This window comes from Schistocerca nitens, chromosome 3, assembly GCF_023898315.1.
Source record: "Schistocerca nitens isolate TAMUIC-IGC-003100 chromosome 3, iqSchNite1.1, whole genome shotgun sequence".
In the NCBI taxonomy this organism is placed as follows: domain Eukaryota; kingdom Metazoa; phylum Arthropoda; class Insecta; order Orthoptera; family Acrididae; genus Schistocerca; species Schistocerca nitens.
The window spans coordinates 976454245-976478013 of record NC_064616.1 but is presented as its reverse complement, the minus strand read 5'-3'; the positions used below and the strand labels follow the sequence as shown (position 1 = coordinate 976478013).

General features: G+C 41.8%; 1 protein-coding gene across 1 annotated transcript in view; it reads left to right on the top strand.

The window, feature by feature from the left end:
- LOC126249510 (facilitated trehalose transporter Tret1-like) overlaps positions 1-7157 on the top strand; it is a 353193-nt gene extending 346036 nt beyond the window's left edge. The window contains exon 5 of the mRNA XM_049951161.1: positions 4072-7157. Coding sequence (XP_049807118.1) covers positions 4072-5166 — 1095 coding nt within the window. The 3' untranslated portion in view covers positions 5167-7157. The remainder of the gene's footprint in view (positions 1-4071) is intronic.
- The last annotated feature ends 16612 nt before the right edge of the window (positions 7158-23769 follow it).

The following is a 23769-nucleotide window of genomic DNA, read 5'->3' as shown; positions in this document are numbered from 1 at the left end:
TATGCAGTCCTGATTGTGGCGCTCACCTGCACGGCGCCAAACACGCATACGACCATCATTGGCACCAAGGCAGAAGCGACTCTCATCGCTGAAGACGACACGTCTCCATTCGTCCCTCCATTCATGCCTGTCGCGACACCACTGGAGGCGGGCTGCACGATGTTGGGGCGTGAGCGGAAGACGGCCTAACGGTGTGCGGGACCGTAGCCCAGCTTCATGGAGACGGTTGCGAATGGTCCTCGCCGATACCCCAGGAGCAACAGTGTCCCTAATTTGCTGGGAAGTGGCGGTGCGGTCCCCTACGGCACTGCGTAGGATCCTACGGTCTTGGCGTGCATCCGTGCGTCGCTGCGGTCCGGTCCCAGGTCGACGGGCACGTGCACCTTCCGCCGACCACTGGCGGCAACATCGATGTACTGTGGAGACCTCACGCCCCACGTGTTGAGCAATTCGGCGGTACGTCCACCCGGCCTACCGCATGCCCACTATACGCCCTCGCTCAAAGTCCGTCAACTGCACATACGGTTCACGTCCACGCTGTCGCGGCATGCTACCAGTATTAAAGACTGCGATGGAGCTCCGTATGCCACGGCAAACTGGCTGACACTGACGGCGGCGGTGCACAAATGCTGCGCAGCTAGCGCCATTCGACAGCCAACACCGCGGTTCCTGGTGTGTCCGCTGTGCCGTGCGTGTGATCATTGCTTGTACAGCCCTCTCGCAGTGTCCGGAGCAAGTATGGTGGGTCTGACACACCGGTGTCAATGTGTTCTTTTTTCCATTTCCAGGAGTGTATATTCACTTATGAAATTTGTTGTTAATAATCCAACCCAGTTCAAAAGTAATAGCAGTGTGCATAGCTATAACACCAGGAGAAAGGATGAGCTTCACTATGCAGGGTTAAATCAGACTTTGGTACAGAAAGGGGTAAATTATGCTGCCACAAAAATCTTTGGTCACCTACCAAACAGCATCAAAAGCCTGACAGATAGCCAACTAACATTTAAAAATAAATTAAAAGAATTTCTAGATGACAACTCCTTCTACTCATTGGCTGAATGTCTAGATATAAATTAAGTGAAAAAACTTAAACATTAGTGTCATGCAATATTTTGTGTAATGTAATATCTTGTGCAGACATCTTTTATTAACCTGACATGTTCCACATCATTACGAAGTGTCGTATTCATGATCTATGGAACAAGTATTAATCTAATCTAATCTAATCTAATCTTTGTCTGACTAGAAGTAACCATAGGGGTGAAGGGAAGGAGCGGAGGGAACTGGAGGGAGGAGGGGTGGTGGGTTGCTACTCCCACCGTCCTCTATGGTGGTACTGTGAACTAACTCAATATCTGCCCAGCAGAGCGAGCACACTGAGTACATGCTTCCAATGACTTGGTATGGAACATGTGCGTTTGGGAGCACATTGTGCAGGTGCTGCAACCAGAAGTAACCACTTGAGATGGCAAAGGACACCACCACGAACAAAAAGGACCATGGTTGTGGGGCTGACCTGGCTGCTGGATGCTCACAAAAAAAAGATAGCACAGCAGTCTGTGACACTACGGTCTGCTGGTTTGGGCAGGTCGGTTAGAGTTCTCCCAAGCAGTGACGTGAGGCAGCGAGTAGCTAGTGGGGATGTGTCAGTTCCACAAGAAGGCTGGCCAACAGCAGTGGCGCCGTGTGACCTCTCAGACACTGGCGTCTTGTGCAGTCTGGCAAAGCATTCAGTACACGGGCGCACAATTTCCAACCAGCACATCTGACCTGCGGTCAGTGTGAAGTGTCGATTGAAAGGTTTTAACAGTGTCATTATATGCGGTGTGTTATGTTGACATCGATTTCCTTGTGTGATCAGAAAAAAGTGGTCTATTTAATTACTTCTCGTCAATGTATTTTACAAGACCTACATCTTACAATACAGCAGAGAATTATGTGTTTTTCCTATCAAACAAAACAGATGTCCAAACCCTGTGAATTTATAAATAAACAGTATATCCTTTGCTATGTAATTGATATTGATTTGAATTTCCTGTCATGAGATCCTTCCTCTCCCTTTCCCCACCAGTTTCCAGGTGGGGAATGGGATGGGGGGGGGGAGGATTGGGGTGTTTGCTTGGAGGGAAGGGTTAGTTAATTTATTGGTTTAATTAATTTGTCAATTAATTTGATATCAAATGTTTGCTTGTACTGGAAAGAAGATTTCCCAGAGGGGTGAGAGACGAGGAGTGGGAGAGGGAGGGATTTAGTGGGGTTTCTCAGAAGCACAGATTATCCCCAGGTGGCCATTAATCAACCACCAGGGGTCATAAATCAACTAATAGAATAACAGGTTAAGGGGAGGTGGAGCGAGTGATAAATCGATCAAGTTTGCCCCCGAACGTAGGCAACTCGCTGTAACAAAATGCGCCGATACTGCTGTTGCTCCATTACTCGAGGATTTCACATTTGCAAAGGCCTGTATCACACTTACATTAAATTGTGGTCTTGTAATGTTACTAACTTACATATGTTACCTAGGCATATCTATTCTCGAAATTTCATTACTCTACATTAATTATTTTTCGATGTGATGTTTTTCCATCAGTGTATAAACACGGGGACAATTTTAACAGAAAATTAGAAGTCACGAAACTTAGTGATAAGTGGACAGTAGCTCTGCAGGATCGAAAGATAAGTTTTATCTTTGAAAAAGACAGTTTGGTAGGTAAGTTTTAACTCTGACAACGATTGTCGCTGGCAGTCACGTGTAAACATCCACCACACCCCCGTTTCACAGAATCTGTATCGCTCCCCGACTTCCGAACCGTCAGTGGGCAAGACTGAGCGGAACCACGAGCACACGAGGATGTCCAGCACAGCATTGTACGAAACATTAGGAACGGTAAAGTTTCGTAGACCGTGACCACACAATCCGGAAGATTTACCGTCAGCTAAGCTTTTGACACCGTTCCTCACAAGCGACTTCTAATCAAGCTGCGGGCCTATGGGGTATCGTCTCAGTTGTGCGACTGGATTCGTGATTTCCTGTCAGGAAGGTCGCAGTTCGTAGTAATAGACGGCAAATCATCGAGTAAAACTGAAGTGATATCAGGTGTTCCCCAGGGAAGCGTCCTGGGACCTCTGGTGTTCCTGATCTATATAAATGACCTGGGTGACAATCTGAGCAGTTCTCTTAGGTTGTTCGCAGATGATGCTGTAATTTACCGTCTACTAAGGTCATCCGAAGACCAGTATCAGTTGCAAAGCGATTTAGAAGAGATTGCTGCACGGTGTGGCAGATGGCAGTTGACGCTAAATAACGAAAAGTGTGAGGTGATCCACACGAGCTCCAAAAGAAATCCGTTGAAATTCGATTACTCGATAAATAGTACAATTCTCAAGGCTGTCAATTCAACTAAGTACCTACGTGTAAAAATTACGAACAACTTCAGCTGGAAAGACCACATAGATAATATTCTGGGGAAGGCGAGCCAAAGGTTGCGTTTCATTGGCAGGACACTTAGAAAATGCAACAAGTCCACTAAAGAGACAGCTTACACTATACTCCTTCGTCCTCTGTTAGAATATTGCTGCGCGGTGTGGGATCCTTACCAGGTGGGATTGACGGAGGACATCGAAAGGGTGCAAAAAAAGGGCAGCTCGTTTTGTATTATCACGTAATAGAGGAGAGAGTGTGGCAGATACGATACGCGAGTTGGGATGGAAGTCATTAAAGCAAAGACGTTTTTCGTCGCGGCGAGATCTGTTTACGAAATTTGAGTCACCAACTTTCTCTTCCGAATGCGAAAATATTTTGTTGAGCCCGACCTACATAGGTAGGAACGATCATCAAAATAAAATAAGAGAAATCAGAACTCGAACAGAAAGGTTTAGGTGTTCGTTTTTCCCGCGCGCTGTTCGGGAGTGGAATGGGACGGAGATAGTATGATTGTGGTTAGATGAACCCTCTACCAAGCACTTAAATGTGAATTGCAGAGTAAACATGTAGATGTAGATGATCTGTGTGTTTGTGCAAAAGCAATTAATAAGTACAAGAAAAGAGTATAATTGTCCGGTTGTCGGCAGGCGGCGATCGCTACGGGCGTGCTGATCGTGTACGTGCTGGGGTACTTCCTGCAAGAGAAGTGGCGCGTGACGGCGGCGATCTGCGCGCTGTTCCCGGTGGTGGCGGCGGTGCTGGCGGCGCCGCTGCCCGAGAGCCCGTCGTGGCTGGCGTCGCGCGGCCGCTACGACGACGCCGAGGCGGCGCTGCGCCGGCTGCGCTGGCTGCCGCGCGACGCGCCGCTGCCCGGCCGCGTGCAGCAGCAGCTGGACGACTTCGTGTCGGCCGGCAGCCAGAGCCGCGCGCGCCAGGCGCACGCCAGCTGGCTGCGCCGCATCAGGGCCGCCTTCCTGCAGCGCCGCACGCTCCGCCCCCTGCTCATCATGAACGCCTTCTTCTTCTTCCAGCAGTTCTCGGGCATATTCGTCGTCATATTCTACGCTGTCGACGTGGTTCGGGAAGCGAACGTCACCATCGACGACTACTTAGCTGCGGTGCTAATAGGCGTTACGAGATTACTGGCGACCCTTTCCATGTCCTACGTGTCGAAGAAATTCGGGCGGCGACCTCCGGCTATCGTTTCTGGCGCCGGCATGACGTTGTGCATGGGTATTTTAGCGACGTACTTAACTCTTACCACTAGTGAAAACTTCGGGGCGTACGTAGCTGAGAATTTTCGGTGGATACCGATCGTATCTTTACTGCTGTACATCCTCGCGAGTACTATCGGGTTTTTAACTCTCCCTTGGGCGATGATAGGGGAGCTTTTCCCCGCCGACGTCAGGGGCCTGGCGAGTGGACTCACGACGTGTATAGCTTACGTTTTCAGCTTCGTCGCGTTAAAGATCTACCCAGATATGCTGCGCGCGTTCACGAAACAAGGTGTCTTTTTCTTTTACGGCGCCGTTTCTCTCTTGGGAACTATTTACGTAATTTTGTTCCTTCCCGAGACAAAAAACAAAACCCTGGCCGAAATAGAAGAGTATTTCACGAAGCCCAAAAAAACCGACACTGCTGCCCAGAAAAGAGAACCGGAGGATGACACTTTTACAGAAAGTGACCACCTAACGCGACCGCAGAACGGAGCAGTTCAGAAGCCTTCTTATGAAGTGTCCTAGTCCCTTCCGATGTCAGTGCTGTGTGAAAGTGAAAGAAGAAAATGTACGGAAAACGTCGGGCAGAAAAGACTGATTCACTATGTTCCTTTGCTCCAGTAACACTGAGCAGAGACTTTCTTGTTTCACTTATGAACTAGTACAGTTCTGTCACATATCGATCTCTCTTCTGACACTAGAGAGAGAGAGAGAAGATAGCCAAACTATATCATTAGTGTTGATGAGATACATAACACTGATTTCGTTCACGTCCATCAATTTCGTACATAATGATATTAAAAATGAAGACTGTTTTGTGAATATTTCCTGAAAGAGGCTTATTTATGAATGTTTTTGTTTTTCTTTTTATCTTTATTACCGTAAAAGAACTACCTGTAGGAAGAAAATATTTCAAGTAATGTGGCTTATAATGTGGCTTATGAGAAGTCCCTGCACAGCGTTCTTTTAATAGAGCTGGTAAAGATGTCTTACAACTGATGCTGTAAGATACTCGTTATTCGTGTTCAGCTTTCAATAAGACCGTGGTAAAAATATCTTGCACAAGAAGCACACACTCACCGTCAGTCAAAACAGTGCGGCAGCCTTCAGCTGTATTCAGTTTGCAAGGAGAGGTACGAGTAACATGTGAGAGATATGAATAGAAGCCCGAAAACTATTCGGGGAAAAACACATACTGAAAACATGGGAAATCATCGTTCGCCTAGTCGTTCGTGGTTCAACTACACCAGCTGTGAGATACTATGCGATCGCGTACATTGTGGTCCTCTCTTGTAACTTTGCATTTCCAACAATTCCTTTATAAAGTCGTGGTTTCTTTGGTCAACTTTGCCAACTACGCCCTTACATTGGTTAGATTAGGAGAATATTCTGCATGTAACCTTTTTTTTCCAAGTAGTTACACGTAGGCAGCTTTCTAAACCTCGTCGTCATGTGAAACATGCTTTGTTATTTCTTCTTCCGTTACCTATTGTTGAATTCAAGAAGAACCCCTAAATTACTGCACTGCACAGTTACAACCTCAGATTTCTTGCATGCGGTATAATTTACGAAAATCCGTGTGTAATTAGATCATTACCGATTCTAAACGTTTAAAAGCGGCAGATTATGACCTTCTTCAGCACGTAGCAGTCGTGAGACGAGTACACAGGCTGAAGAAAAAATTATCTATTGTGTAGTTACTGTCTCTATTATGTCAATAGTATCCATGTTGGAACGTACTACCAACGCCGACTGTTATTATGAACCTTCCTGTTCAGTATGTGCGTTACTCCAACGCGCGTGTATCTCCTTACGTTATACAAAAGACGTGTGTCACTAGTTATTCCTTTAAACACCAGGTCAGCTCGTCGAAGTAATACACTCTCTTTCCTACTAGGATACAAAAACAGCATCGCCTTCACTAACTTCTTGTTTTTCCCACGCAAATTTAATAGTATTCACAGTGACGTGAAACTCGTGAGTTTCGACGAGTTACTTAACTGTGTTGAAACGTTTTTCCGAAGCACGACCATCCCAGTGTTAAACAATGAAATGGTATTAAAAACTACATGTATCTGCATTCTTAATAAAAAAAAATGAATTGCTACTTTTAAGACCTTTTAATTTTAACGGGAGCTAAAATATATACCTATTAAAAAAATATAATTGCCACAAAGCTCAAAATTTTGATGATAAGATGCTTTAAATTATTCTCGAAATGGTTTCGGTAGCAAAAATCTTATCTACACAAGAAGTTGTTTAGCGTTCAGTGTCTTAGTCACTGGAATCCTACTTTTTAAAGCAGCCAAGATGCTCTTCATGTTAGTCTGTGAACACAACACCGAAATATTTATAAACGTGAGAAAAATGTAAATGACACTAACAGCAGCATTCATGCATCCTCTAAAATTTACAAGAAGTACTCAACGAAGAAAAGTTGTTAAAGTTAAATTGTTCAAAAGTTGTAAAACTCTAGAAATGTAATTATGAAATAAAGTACGTATTTTTCTTATCAAGTCTTAATTGTTAATCATATGGTGCAGTATCACTATATAATTGTTTATTGAGGAGCAAAGCTCTTTAAACACTGTATGAGTTAGCACCCTGTATATAAACAGATATTTATGTATAATGACATATTCCACATCCTTATGTCCCTCGATCTCATTGACAGTAAGTGCTCTACAAACAAACCTTGGCATGATTTTCCATGAGTAACTGATGTATTTTCTTTCAAATAATTCTGATCTCAATATATATAATACATTTCAATACATAAAATCTCCTGAAGATGTTGGAGTTCTCACGCGGATCAAAGTGTTACCGTAAAGAATAATCGAGTAAAGACTGAATTATTATTTTGTTTTCACAACTGTCAAAATCGTTTTCAATCTTATAAAACCAGTGTGTAAAATTACTTCACTAGTGCTGACGTATAATTTTTGGTTCTGATCTATCGCTGACCATCATAATGCTAAAGAGCATCAGGCACCAACGAAATGGATAAACCATTCGCAGATCGTGGCTTCTACACTAGGGAAGGCTGCGACATTTATCGCTTGGAACTATGGTGCTAGGTCTCTCTAAAAAGTTTACACTCTGCATCTCTTTTGATAATCAGCTACTAAATAATACCAAAACTTAACTTCAAGATAATATCACAACAATCTGTACTAAAATGACGCATTTTTTAGACATGTTTACTGTCGCGTATGCTCAGGAACGTCCACGGTGCCTTCGGTGAGCTACGGACTTTCCAAATATTGCAGTGCAGAGACTTTCGGCGAGCTGTCGTTTCCGAAGTTAGAGAAGATAAACCTCACATATCTCTGTGTAAACGAAGCGATGTCCACATGACGATTCCTTTGGGAAGTCAAAACCCAGTTGATGGCAAGTCCATGAGAATAGTCAAGAAAATGTTCGGTTTTGACTGCGAAAGCAGATTTTCGAGAAGACGAACTTCGCGGTTACCAGTGAGTAGAGATATTAGGCGCGCATTGATAATGAGAGCAGAACCGCTCCAACACACAACTACTTTTTTAGACTTTTATGATGCATTCTTGGGTTTGTGGCATCTCACTTGCATTCCTTTACAAATGAAAATCCAGCAGGGATTGTTCCAACTTAATTCTCGCACCACTGCAAAGATAAGCTATATAGACAGATACTATCGCTGTGAAAAAACAGCAGAAATGACTAAAACTGTGCAAAGCTGAATTTTCGGCTGAGTTAACCTCTCTTTTAACTATAATCTACCGTAGATACTTCGAACAAAAAAACGATTCCGAGTAGTTCAAAAGAAAGCAGAGATCACTTTCACTTACAAGAAGGGCAGCAGAAGTAATCCACAAGACTATCTTCTAATATCATTGACATCTATTTATTGCAAAATCTTAAAACATTCATCACCTTAGTACGACAACAAAATAACTAAAAATAGTTGTTACTGAAAGAAACGCGTTTGAAATTTCTCGTAATTTTAAAGTCTGGCAGTGCTCAAACTGTTTGAAATTAGTCTGATGTGAGCGCTTATGTAGTTTGAAAATGTCAGTACTTTTACTTTTGTTCTGATTTTTCTTTCGAAACTGATTTTTTATTAAAATGGAAGATATCTATTTGTTACACTGGTCCAGATGGTGACTTACCTATTAGTGATTTCCAAAATTAGCCAAATGTTAACTATCATAATCATAAGTGTATGCAAAGAAATACATGGTAATATTGAAATATACAGAAACTGTTTTAATTATACACTGCTTTGTCAAATCTTGTGGAATACACTGTTATTCATTCACTTTTTCATCTTCAAGCATGCCACAAATTTCAAAAACAACTGTCATCGTCAGAAGTCATTTATTGCATCTCCAGATAACGATTCACATTCTTCTGGATCTCCTTGATATGGAAGGTTTTCCTAAAATGGCCGATATTCCGATCCCATTGCAGGAGGCACCGACATGAACAAGGACAACAAATCACTGTACTTTTCCTTTGTTACTGACACGACAGACATGTACCAAGAGATGGGTCTGACAATAAGAGCTTCTTGACTTTCCTTGTTCTCGAGTTACAGTCCAGAGCTCTGAACTCCTTGTCGAAGTCTTTCTTTAAATCCTATAACAGACAGATGTTTTGTGCTATTTAGCCAGCACATCCTCTGCCATCCGACTGGCTTCCCATTCACATCTTCTTTCCTAAAACCCATGTGGCAATTCAGATGGTACTTCCAGTCGATAATCTTCTCATTTCGTGCACAATTTAAAGCTTGTCACTCTCTCTTCTTGCACTTCTGGCAACAATCTCCTAATAGATTAGATTAGATTTACTTTCATTCCTATTGATCCATAGTGAGGAGGTCCTCCAGGATGTGGAACATGTCAGGAAAACAACAATACATGACAAATATTTACAACTAAAACAAATAAGCTAATGTACCATTCCACAGGTCCCAAGTGGAATGATCGTCATTTTTTAATGAACACTATATGAAAGAGTCATTTTACAAATACTAATGCACTGAATTTAAAATAAAAAAGGTTTTTAATTATTTATAAGGTAATAAACATGTAATACAACTACTATAATACTTATTTACAATGAACACGTTACTGCACTGAAATGGTGCAGAAGTTAGATTGTACTTACACACACACACACACACACACACACACGCACACACACACACAAACATACACACACACACACACACACACACACACACACACACACACACACACACACACACACACAAATTTTCAATGAACACATTACTGCACTGAATTGTGCAGAAGTTATATTGTACTTATACACAAATCAGTTGGTTTTACTGAGAAATTCGTCAATGGAGTAGAAGGAGTTGGCCACCAATAAATCCTTTAGCCTTCTCTTAAACTGAATTTCATTGGTTGTTAAGCTTTTTATGGCTGCTGGCAAGTTATTGAAAATGTGTGTTCCTGAATAATGCACACCTTTTTGTACAAGACTAAGTGACTTTAAATCCTTGTGAAGATTATTCTCATTCCTAGTATTGATTCCATGAATTGAGCTGTTGGTTTGAAAAAGTGATATATTTTTAATGACAAATTTCATTAAGGAATAAATATATTGGGAAGCAGTAGTTAGTATCCCTAGTTCCCTAAACAGGCTTCTGCAGGACGTTCTTGAGTTCACACCACATATAACTCTTACTGCACGTTTTTGTGCCCGGAAAACTTTAGCTTGGCTTGATGAATTACCTGAAAAAATAATCCCATATGACGTTATGGAATGAAAGTAAGCATAGTAAGCCAGATTTTTCATTTTTATATACCCTATGTCTGACAAAATTCACATTGCAAACAGAGATTTGTTAAGACGCTTCAGCAGTTCTGTGGTGTGCTCCTCCCAGTTGAATTTATTATCAAGCTGTATTCCCAAGAATTTAACACTGTCCACTTCTTCTATCTTCTTGTCATCGTATGTTAGACATATACTCGTGGGACACCCCTTACAAGTTCTGAACTGCATGTAGTGTGTTTTTTCAAAGTTTAGTGACAAAGAATTGGCTAGGAACCAGTGATTAATGTCCACAAATATTTTATTGGCTGATCTTTCTAAGACTACACTTGATTTGCTATTTATTGCAATGTTTGTATCATCGGCAAACAAAACGAACTTGACATCTGGTATTGCTACTGATGAAAGGTCATTGATATACACAAGAAAAAGTAAGGGCCCCAAAATGGAACCTTGTGGGACCCCACATGTAATTAGTTCCCAGTTGGATGATGCCTGATAGCTTGATACATGTCTCTTTCCTAATAACACCCTTTGTTTCCTGCCAGAGATATAAGATTTGAACCATTTTGCAGCATTTCCTCTTACACTATAATATTCTAATTTACTTAAAAGGATATTGTGATTTACACAGTCAAATGCCTTTGACAGATCACAAAAGATACCAGTTGCCTGCAATTTTTTGTCTAATGAATTAAGCACATTTTCACTGTAAGTGTAGATAGCCTTCTCAATATCAGAACCTTTTAGAAATCCAAACTGTGACTTTGACAGTATGTTATTTGAGATAAAATGGTTATAAGGCCGACTGTACATGACTTTTTCGAAAATTTTTGAGAATGCTGGCAACAGTGAAATTGGACAGAAATTTGATGCTATTTCTTTATCTCCCTTCTTAAACAGTGGCTTAACTTCAGCATATTTCAGCCATTCAGGAAATATTCCACTGATAAACGACTGGTTACACAGATAGCTTAATATGTTACTTAGCTCAGATTCACATTCTTTAACTAACTTTGTTGATATTTCATCAGAACCGCTAGATGTTTTTGATTTTAAAGATTTTATGATGGACATTATTTCTGTTGGGGTAGTGAGGGTCAAATTCATATTATGGAAGTTACTTGAAATGTCTGGTCTGAGGTATTCCATAGCAGCATTTACCAAACCTGACAATGCCATCTTTTCAGTAACAGTTATAAAATGTTTGTTAAAAAGTTCTGCAACACTATACACATCTGTCACCAATGTATCATTTACTCTTAATGCTATTTGTTCCTCTTCATGTCTGGTTCTACCGGTCTCATCCTTCACTATATCCCATATTGTGTTTATTTTGTTATTTGATATGACTATCTTTTCCTTGTAATATATTTGCTTTGACATCCATATTACAGTCTTTAATATTTTGCAGTATTTCTTATAATGTGCTATAGCATCAACATTGGAAATTTTTCGGATTGACAGATACAGTTTTCTTTTTGTTTTACAAGATACCCCTATTCCTCGAGTAATCCATGGCTTCTTTGTAGACTTTGCTCTAACCTTGGTAAGTTTTGGGGGAAAGCAGTGTTTGAATAAGGTAAGCACTTTATTAGCAAAAGTGTTATATTTTTCGTTCATGCCATGAGGACTGTAAATATCAGTCCAGTGAATGTCTCTGAGGTGCGTCCTAAAATAATCAATTTTTTGCCTTCCCGATTACCCTCTTGAGCTTAGATTTAACAGATTTTATATCCTGTCCAGTATTAACATTTAACAGAAGGAACTGCATGTCATGGTCTGAGAGGTCATTGACTATTGGTTTTGTAATATAATTTTGTTCATTGGCCTTTTCTATAAAGATATTATCAATGGCTGTTTGTGAGCAAGTGGCTATCCTAGTGGGGAACTTCACAGTGGGAATTAAGTTGAATGATACTGTTACTAACTCAAATAAGTTCTTATTGGGAAAGTCTTTAAGTAAATCTTCATTGAAATCACCAACAACCACTATTACTTTGTTTTTGGTTGTTAAATGGGCCAGTACAGCTTCAAGATGGTTTATAAACAGATTCAAGTTACCTGCAGGTGCTCGATATGCACTTAATATTATGAAGGATTTTCTGTGAAATTCTAATTCTGTTGCACACGCTTCCATATGCTGTTCTAGGCAAAATTTATGAATGTCTATGTTCTTAAATTTATGACAGTTCCTGATGAATGTGGCAACTCCTCCTTTCTCCGTTTCTGATCTACAAAAGTGAGATGCTAACCTAAACCCTGTAGTGTAGTAGAAGTGGATAGTTCCTGTGAAATATTATGGGTGGAGGTTACACTCAACAACCGAGCTAGGTTCATAATTGGCTCCTTTTACCGACCTCCCGACTCAGCAGCATTAGTTGCAGAACAACTGAGAGAAAATTTGGAATACATTGCACATAAATTTTCTCAGCATATTATAGTTTTAGGTGGAGATTTCAATTTACCAGATATAGACTGGGACACTCAGATGTTTAAGACAGGTGGTAGGGACAGAGCATCGAGTGACATTATACTGAGTGCACTATCCGAAAATTACCTCGAGCAATCAAACAGAGAACCGACTCGTGGAGATAACATCTTGGACCTACTGATAACAAACAGGCCCGAGCTTTTCGACTCTGTAAGTGCAGAACAGGGAATCAGTGATCATAAGGCCAGTGCAGCATCCCTGAATATGGAAGTTAACAGAAATATAAAAAAGGGAGGAAGGTTTATCTGTTTAGCAAGAGTAATAGAAGGCAGATTTCAGACTACCTAACAGATCAAAACGAAAATTTCTGTTCCGACACTGACAATGTTGAGTGTTTATGGAAAAAGTTTAAGGCAATTGTAAAATGCGTTTTAGACAGGTACGTGCCGAGTAAAACTGTGAGGGACGGGAAAAACCCACCGTGATTCAAAAACAAAGTTAGGAAACTACTGCGAAAGCAAAGAGAGCTTCACTCCAAGTTTAAACGCAGCCAAAACCTCTCAGACAAACAGAACCTAAACGATGTCAAAGTTAGCGTAAGGAGGGCTATGCGTGAAGCGTTCAGTGAATTCGAAAGTAAAAGTCTATGTACCGACTTACCAGAAAATCCTAGGAAGTTCTGGTCTTACGTTAAATCAGTAAGTGGCTCGAAACAGCATATCCAGACACTCCGGGATGATGATGGCATTCAAACAGAGGATGACACGCGTAAAGCTGAAATACTAAACACCTTTTTCCAAAGCTGTTTCACAGAGGAAGACCGCACTGCAGTTCCTTCTCTAAATCCTCGCACAAACGAAAAAATGGCTGACATCGAAATAAGTGTCCAAGGAATAGAAAAGCAACTGGAACCACTCAACAGAGGAAAGTCCACTGGACCTGATGGGATACCAATTCGTTTCTACACAGAGTACGCGAAAGAACTTGCCCCCCTTCTGACAGCCGTGTACCGCAAGTCTCTAGAGGAACGGAAGGTTCCAAATGATTGGAAAAGGGCACAGGTAGTCCCAGTCTTCAAGAAGGGTCGTCGAGCAGATGCGCAAAACTATAGACCTATATCTCTGACGTCGATCTGTTGTAGAATTTTAGAACATGTTTTTTGCTCGTGTATCATGTCGTTTTTGGAAACCCAGAATCTACTCTGTAGGAGTCAACATGGATTCCGGAAACAGCGATCGTGTGAGACCCAACTCGCTTTATTTGTTCATGAGACCCAGAAAATATTAGACTCAGGCTCCCAGGTAGATGCTATTTTCCTTGACTTCCGGAAGGGGTTCGATACAGTTCCGCACTGTCGCCTGATAAACAAATTAAGAGCCTACGGAATATCAGACCAGCTGTGTGGCTGGATTGAAGAGTTTTTAGCAAACAGAACACAGCATGTTGTTATCAATGGAGAGACGTCTACAGATGTTAAAGTAACCTCTGGCGTGCCACAGGGGATTGTTATGGGACCATTGCTTTTCACAATATATATAAATGACCTAGTAGATAGTGTCGGAAGTTCCATGCGGCTTTTTGCGGATGATGCTGTAGTATACAGAGAAGTTGCAGCATTAGAAAATTGTAGCGAAATGCAGGAAGATCTGCAGCGGATAGGCACTTGGTGCAGGGCGTGGCAACTGACCCTTAACATAGACAAATGTAATGTATTGCGAATACATAGAAAGAAGGATCCTTTGTTGTACGATTATATGATAGCGGAACAAACACTGGTAGCATTACTTCTGTAAAATGTCTGGGAGTATGCGTGCGGGACGATTTGAAGTGGAATGATCATATAAAGTTAATTGTTGGTAAGGCGGGTGCCAGATTGAGATTCATTGGGAGAGTCCTTAGAAAATGTAGTCCATCAACAAAGGAGGTGGCTTACAAAACACTCGTTCGACCTATACTTGAGTATTGCTCAACAGTGTGGGATCCGTACCAGATCGGGTTGACGGAGGAGATAGAGAAGATCCAAAGAAGAGCGGCGCGTTTCGTCACACGGTTATTTGGTAACCGTGATAGCGTTACGGAGATGTTTAGCAAACTCAAGTGGCAGACTCTGCAAGAGAGGCGCTCTGCATCGCGGTGTAGCTTGCTCGACAGGTTTCGAGAGGGTGCGTTTCTGGATGAGGTATCAAATATATTGCTTCCCCCTACTTGCACCTCCCGAGGAGATCACGGATGTAAAATTAGAGAGACTGGAGCGCGCACGGAGGCTTTCAAACAGTCGTTCTTCCCGCGAACCATACGCGACTGGAACAGAAAAGGGAGATAATGACAGTGGCACGTAAAGTGCCCTCCGCCACACACCGTTGGGTGGCTTGAGGAGTATAAATGTAGATGTAGATGAACACTTAAAAGTTTTATACCAGTGGTCACATGATGTTCAGAGGGGCACATCATTACGAAATATCGTATTCATGACCCATGGAACTAGTATTAATCTAATCTAATCTAATCTAATCTAATCTGGGTTTGAAGACTCTAAGTCATCTATGCAGATAGTTAATTCATTAATTTTATTTCTCAGTCCTCGAATATTTTGATGCAATAAAGATAGCTGACATTTCACATTGACTGAGTTAAAATTGGGTAGAGTTAAAACATCTGCTGACTGTTGAAAATTCTTAACCAATGGCTGTTTATGCTGGTGTAATAAGCTGGAATTATGTTTTTTTGATTTCTTTCTCAAACTGAAGATTTGTCTCAGTTCTAACCTCTCTTAAAATTTGCTTTCGTTCTGCCCTCCCTACCATAAAAAGGGTATTTCTGAACCCTATAACCACTGGTATTTTACCATTCATGACAGTGCCTCCCCCCTTTAACTTTCCTGCTATTTCCCCAACCAATTTACCCTTCCCCTTCCTGTTGAGGTGAAGGCCATGCCTATTATAATCCCACCTACTGAGAGAATCAACAGGAACCACACCAATGTGTGACCCTTCACCGGACATAAGCAGCCGTTCCAGCTCCAAATTTACTCTCTTGACAGACGAGTTCAAATGAGGTTGGTCATGGCGCCCAAGAACAGATACAAACTCAACACTAGTATGCTTCGATGCCGATGCAATCTTCGCCAGGTCACACTCTATACCGTACCCAGGATCTCTGTTAATACTGTTACCTGCCCCACCCACTATAACCACGGTGTCTTCCTTAGTGAAATCTTTGCAAAGTGATCCTAAATCCTCTGTCACCTGCTCCAGACCAGCACTAGGTTTAAAAAAATTGGTGACCAGGTATTGTGATCCTAGTTCATCCTGCAAAAGCTGGCCAACACCTCTTCCATGGGAAGTACCTAACAACAACACTTTCTTTCTCGTTACTGATTTCCCTACATTCTTACTTCTCAATTTGCTGCTGAAAGTTTGTTGTGCCCTGTCTACACCTGCAACTGCTTGAGGCTCACCAGCTTCTAACTGAAGCAACAGGTCTAATCTAATTTCCACGTTCACCATGAAAATGTCAGACAAAGTTCTAGGCCTGTTCCTCCTGTTGCCTGTTGCCACTTCCCACCTCTCTTTACCTTTCTCCCTCCTTAACCTGTCAAGATCTCCCCTGGCCTTGTCTAACTCAGCCTGAAGGGCGGCAATTTTCCCCTCCTGTTCTAGTATCTTCCTATCTCTACTACAAATCCTACAAAACCACTGATGAGTCTCATTTACTTCCCCTATTCCCACGCCACTACAGTCACCCACATGGAAAAAACTACAGCACCCATCACACCAAAGCCCCAACCTAACAATTCTACGGCAAGTCAAGCACTTTTCACTCATGATAAACGTAATAGTTTATTAAGAATAAGTCAGTTAAATTACAGATAAACACGAAAATATGGTTACACAAATTTGGCCTATACGCAACTGTGTGTAAACAAAAACAAAAGTGAAAAGTTTCTGAAACAACAACTTAAACTTTACGCTACTTTCCGGAAATCCTGGTTAAATAATGAAGAGGTACGTTAAGTTAAATTGCTGGAGAGAGCAAGGAACAACTAAACGAAATTCTATAGATTTGCTGCAGCAGAACGATAACAGAAAATACGACTGTACGGTGTTTTCGCGTTTTCTGCTATATTACGTAAAGAAAAATGAAACCTTTAATGGTACACTTAAAAGGCACACTAATACACCTATTTGCCACGTAATCAGTACTAATCTCTATGTTTTATAATCTAAAATGACTTATCTTTACGAGAACACCAAAACTCGCGCTAGTCGCTTGGCTGCAGGGCTGCCAACCAGTTCACTTTTCCGACTCTTTTTGTGTTCAGTAGTGACTGCCGAGCACTAAGTTGCATTCCACTTCACTATAACCAACGATCATAAACTATAAATCAATGATTTGTCGGTTAGGTGTTTCCTGATCAGCAATCAAGTACACTGCAGCAACAAATTTGTCCGGATTCTGTCTTCCGCTGCGATCGATAAAATAAGAAATATGGTTTATCACTGCAGGAAGAGATTTGAACTATTCGTACAAACGGTTTCCTATTTCACAGTTTCCTAGTTTTACTCTGTTTCCGACCAAGTCAAACAGTCTTGAGGCAGCTAAACCCCATATTTACTGGAAGATATTCTCGGAGGAATACAGTCTCGATTTTCATCATCCCAGAACAAACCAGAGACGTCTATGCATGGCCTACAGTGATGCCACAGTCAAGAAAGGCGACGTTAGACGTAATTATAATGATCACCTTTTAGCAAAAGATAAGACTCGAGAGGAAAAGAAACAAGAAAGAAAAGGAACAAGCACAAAACTCGGGCAGGACTTTTGTAAGTCGCATCTTCGATCTACAAGTTTTGTTGGCACCAACTTACACCACCAAAGATTTTTTTTCCAGCAACGACTGAAAGTTTTTAACTTTACAGTGTATGACGAATAATCGAAACAAGGAGATTGTTTCATGCAGTCCGACGTAGAGGGAAAACGAGGAAGCTGCGAGATAGCAGGCGGTTTGTACAAATATTTCAAATGTCTCCCCGCAAAGGTACACTACATGTCCTGTTTTAGCGATCACCATGGAGGACAGAACCTAAGCAAATTTGTAGCTGCAAAGTGCTTGACCGTCGTTCTGTAATACCTGGCATAGAAACTATTGATTTAAATTTGTGGCTGTTTCTCATAGTGAAATGGAATGAGACTCAGTTCGTTTGGCAATCACTACAGCATCATTAAAATTGCTTGATGGTTGACACTACATGTGTTGGAGCTGGTTTCCTTCAATCAAAGCACTCACCGTGCGCCCGAACCGTTCGCTGTTGCCAAACCTGCGTCCGGCCATCCTGGTTTAGGTTTTCAGTGATTTCTCTAAATCGCTTCAGGCAAATGCCGGGATGATTCCTTTGAAAGGGCATGACCGCCTTACACGTTTCATACACAGCACTAACCAAACACTACTGGATCCTTCCACAATATACAGCTATTATAATCACAGAGGTCAGCTTACATTAGACAAGCTTTGCACGACACTGGGTGAAGCCAAATTATTAAAAGATTCCAATTCATCATTGCGACTTGGCCACCAGAGTCAGAGATATAACATTATTGTGGAGGGTAGCGCCGTAGCACATTGGTTAGCGTATAAACCTGACGTATAGAAAGTCATACATTCAATTCTCCTCAGATACAGAGAATTCTTTGTTTCTAAATCTGATCAAACGACTCATTTTTCTTATTCAATTACTTGGTTTAAATGTAATTTTATTTTATTTCTAATACTTTGCCTCGTGATTTCTATAATCGTGTTGACTATTTCCTTTTTTCTTATTTTTTCTTCGTATCATATTTTCTCGTTTGGAATCTGCCAGTGTCACCTATAATCTGCAACTAAGTGCCAACCAGCGAGAGTGCCCATATGGGGGGGGGGGAAGGAGGGGAGGGGCGCGGCCCCATCTTATACTCGGGGAAAGGAAAAAAATATATGGTAGTCAGGTGTTTTTCCTTCGAGAAAATGATTGTGAAGTCGGTATTGCACAGGTTTTTAACAGGGCCGGAAATGGAACCTGTTATGGCTACTTATAAGTCACCATTCGTTTTCCAGGATATTAAAAATACTTCATACCCCCAGGTCTAGCCCTCCCTCACTCTACAAACTATTGTATGAGCGTCCTTGCCTTCAACACTATCAAAACGTTATTATCAAATGCCAATCAATGACGCTTCAAAGCACTGTACAGACATACAGAGGCAAGGAGTGAAGATTCACCGAGTATGTTTGACTTAAGCAGTGGAATGTGAAACCCACGTGGAGGTGGGTGAGACATCCTTGGGCTGTGTTGACAGAAAGACCAACAGCCTCCTGAAGAAACGTGGTTTGTCGCAGGACACAATCAAGAGGCTTAACACCTATAGTGCCGTTCCCCCTAGGTTATATGGCCTTCCAAAGGTTCATAAGGAAGGGGTTCCTTTCCGTCCTATAGTGAGTAACATCGGCGCTCCGACATATCGTGTATCCAAGCATCTTGCTTCTCTCTTGAGTCCACAAGTAGGACGGTGTGAACATCATATCAGGAACTCAGCTGATTTTTTACGTCGTTTGGAGGGACTGAGGCTGAATGACTCTGATATTTTAGTGAGTTTCGTTGTGGTCTCTCTCTTCACTCGTGTTCCTCTGTCTGATTCGTTGCGGTTAATTGAAGCCAGGTTTGCTGCTGATTTAACTAATCTCTTTAGGCATGTGTTGATATCCACTTACTTTTTATTTAATGACCAGTATTACGAGCAGACAGATGGAGTTGCGATGGGTAGTCCGTTGTCTCCTGTGATCGCAAATTTATTTATGGAAGACTTCGAGGAACGTGCATTGGAGTCGGCGCCTTTAAAACCCGCCTGTTTCTTTAGATACGTTGACGATACCTTCGTTGTTTGGCCTCACGGTAGGGAGAATTTGAATGTCTTTCTAGAACATCTGAACTCGATCCACCCGAACATTCGTTTTACGATGGAGGTGGAAGAGGATGGTTGCCTTCCCTTTCTCGACGTGTTGGTTAGGAGGAAGGATGATGGATCATTTTGTCATGCAGTCTACAGGAAACGTACTCACACCGACTTGTACTTACAAGCTAATAGTTGTCACCATTCGGCTCAGCGTGAAGGGGTACTTCGTACCTTGGTACACAGGGCACATGTCGTTTCTGACGCTGAGACTTTGCCAGCTGAGCTGTCCCATCTTGAAGTTACATTTCGTCAAAATGGTTATAGTGATAGACAGATTGAATGTGCGTTGCGCTATCGACCAACTGTACATCGGGTGATTGATGATAATTCTGAGTCAACACCTAAGTCTACTGCCTTTTTGCCTTACGTAGGAAACACGTCCAATAAGATCGGTCGTATTTTACGGAAATACGATGTGAAATGTGTTTTCCGACCTCCATCTAAAATTAGAGCACTTTTGAGTTCCGTTAAGGATGATCTTGGACTGCGTAAGGCGGGTGTATATCGTATTCCTTGTAGCTGCGGCATGGCATATATTGGTCAAACTATCAGGACCGTGGAGGACAGATGTACTGAGCATAAACGGCACACACGATTACAGCAGCCAAATAGATCTGCAATTGCCGAACATTGCTTGGATACTGGTCACCCCATGTTATATAATAACACCGAGATATTGGCATGCACGTCCAGCTATTGGGACAGTGTCATTAGGGAGGCAGTTGAGATTAAATTAGCGAGCAACCTCGGTAACAGGGATGGAGGTTTCTGTTTAAACTCTGTTTGGAATCCGGCTCTCTCCCTTGTCAAAAAACAGAGGAACAGAGTCAATGCTGCCTCACCTGCGAATTCATAGTCTCACTATCGATAGCTCTGACTTTGGTCATCTTTGGTGGCACTAGTGTTCAGTGCGTGTGTGTGTGTTATCTTTCCTGCTTCTGTCGGAGAACCGAGGTATTAAATTTGCATGTATGCCGCCTGTCCGTTGCAGTTTGCCTTGAAAAAGGCGGGGTGTTCTCCCGCCGAAATATCGGCGGTCGCTGAAAGTGTTACCTGGCTGAATTCCCGGAAGTTATTTGAAAGTTGTATACGCCAGGAGAAACTCAGGTCTCACATCCTTGGGCTGAACTAACAGAGACTTCTGGATACCCATAAGAGCTGTACTTCACTGAAGACATGCCCCCAAACCTCTTTTACATGGAACTAAGTGACATTTCAAAGTGTAGCCTTCAGGGTGCGCACAAAATGATTCCAACTTAGTGGATGCCAGCATGAGGTGGCCTCAAACAACATGAAGGATATCCCCATGTTAACAAGGCCCACTTCAAACGGTAATGGCGTGGTGCGAACGCTTGGAGACGGTGAAGCAGAAACGTGGTGCGAGGGGGACGTCAGCAATACAGAATGGACTGGCGCTGTCAGAGAGACGCAGGGCAGTCCTGCTACAAATGAATCACAATATGTCATCTTCATCACATGAAGAATGTCATGCACTCGATTTTTTGCAGCTCGTCAATGTCCAGCAGCGAAGATGATGCTGGGTACATCTATTATGGTTGGATAAAAGGGAAGAAATACAGCATATTCAACGCAATGAAAGAACCGAACATGTATCCTGAAAGTTTCCAGAATTTCTACAGAATGTTTCAAAATTGTTTCTATTTTGTGTCTGACAAAGTAAAGGACAGCATTCAAAGAAAAGTAACGAAACTGGAATGTTTTGGTCATAATTCCAATTTTTCATACGATTTTCATTTGAACGTAATTCTAAATATTGCAGTTTCCAAAATCTGATCATCCGTAAATATCTCACATCGGTAGACCAGATATTCCTCGTTACAGGGCATAGTTTCCTATCACATGATAGAGATTTTGGCCTTATAGAAAGGAACAAAATATTCTTTCACTAGATGACTAGATTCCAGTCATTGCCAACTCCAAGGACAATGGATTTCTTGTCTGCAAGGTGAAACCAAATTATTTCAGGGATCCTAACGCACTATACCATTGGTTGCACAGAGGCTCGTTCAAAATAACTGAGTATGCCTGGTTTCACATTTCATGAGAACTCTCCTGCACTAAGGGTAAGAAAAACTCATAACATCCAGCAACCGTGGATTTGTCAAAGCATTTTAAAGAAGCAGAGAGCTAATTGGAAAAGAAATCTGCCGCTATATAACATTTCGGTTTTCCGTTTCTTGCATGATAAACTTCTGACACTGAAGAGTGCCAAGAAGAAAGCGTTCCTTAAAATGTGGCAGTATATTCCAGAAGAGAGACCGAATTTCTATGTGCGAGTCCCAAGTGAATATTGGTACTGCTTGTCTGTCTGGAAAAGGCTATTGAGTGAGGACAGATAATGTAATGTTGACTGTATATAATTAGTGTAATTGCAACAGGAATAGTGTTAAATTTTTCCGTATTTCTGCTGCTCCTTGTGTAGATCTGTATTGCAGCGAACATTGTGTATGTTGATCTGTGTCGTATTTTCTCAAAATAAGTTTTCTATTTCTGCAATACGTAACACAGAAAAAATATCATTTCAGCAGCACAGTGCAGTCCTGCACAGATTCAACGCTGTTCGATGACGAAAATAAAAAATAGTGCTATTTTAAAAAATATAACATAAGCAACTGTGTAATAACTGCATTTTACGTTGTATACACAGCCTACATTAACAAAGACCAAATACATAAGCATAAGACATCCAGAATTCAGTAGTTACATCAAAAGCAAAATCCCATTTCACATTCAATGCGTCCTAGAACACACGCCATTTGCTCGACAATATATGAAAGAAAACAATTATCGAATGTTTCGTCACTGAGACTGTTAGTGTAAGTAAGACAAACTGACGTATACAATATATAGCTAACTCTGTCGCTGAATCTGTTATTTTCTATCTCTAGTTTTAAAACGAAAATAACTCTTAATGCAATGTTAACTTAAAATGTGTTTGTAACTGACTCCATAAAACCCACATGAAAGAAAAACATTAGCCATAAATCTGCATAGCTCGTGGCCATAATGTCGAGTGTAGTGTGTGTCTTAGCTCCTCATGGCCAAACTTCAAAATACACTGAGGGTAAAAAATGACAACACCAAAAATAATTAATGTAGAGTTATGAAATTTCGGGAATGCATTTGTCTTGGGAACATATTTAAGTGATTACCGTTTCAAGATCACAGGTTCATGTAAGCGCGACATAAACCATTGTAAACACGATCACCAGGATGTAGAATGCAGGCATGCAAGCCTACGTGTGTTGTGTTGTACAGGTGCCAGAATCAGTTTGTGCAAAGGAGTTCCTAGCCTGTTGCACTTGGTCGGTCAATATAGGGGCAGTTAATGAGGGTTGTGGCTGATGTTGGAGGTGTTGTCTGATGATGTCCCAGATACGCTCGATTGCAGACAGATCTGGTGATCGAGCAGACCAAGGCAACATGTCGACGCTCCGTACAGCATGTTTGGTTACAGCAGCGGTAAGTGGGCGAGCGTTACCCTGTTAGAACACACCCCTGTAATGTTGTTCATGAATTGCAGCACAACAGCTCGAATCACCAGATTGACCTACCAATTTAAAGCCAGGATGCGTGTGATAACAAAGAGAGTGTTCCTACTGTCATAAGAAATCGCACTCCAGACCATAACTCTAGGTGTAGGTCCAGTGTGTCTAGCACACAGCGAGGTAGACTGTACGCCTTCAACTGGCCTTCTTCTGACGAGTACACAGTCAACACTGGCACCGAGGCAGAACTAGCTGTCATAAAAGAAACACAACAGACCTCCACCTTGACCCTCAAAAAGCTCTCGCTTGACAACACTGAAGTCTGGAATGGCGGTGGTTTGGGGTCAGTGGAATATGCGCTACAGTGGTCTGGCTCAGAACTGTCCTTGGCTGGTTGATTCATTTGGGGTATAAAGCGACCAA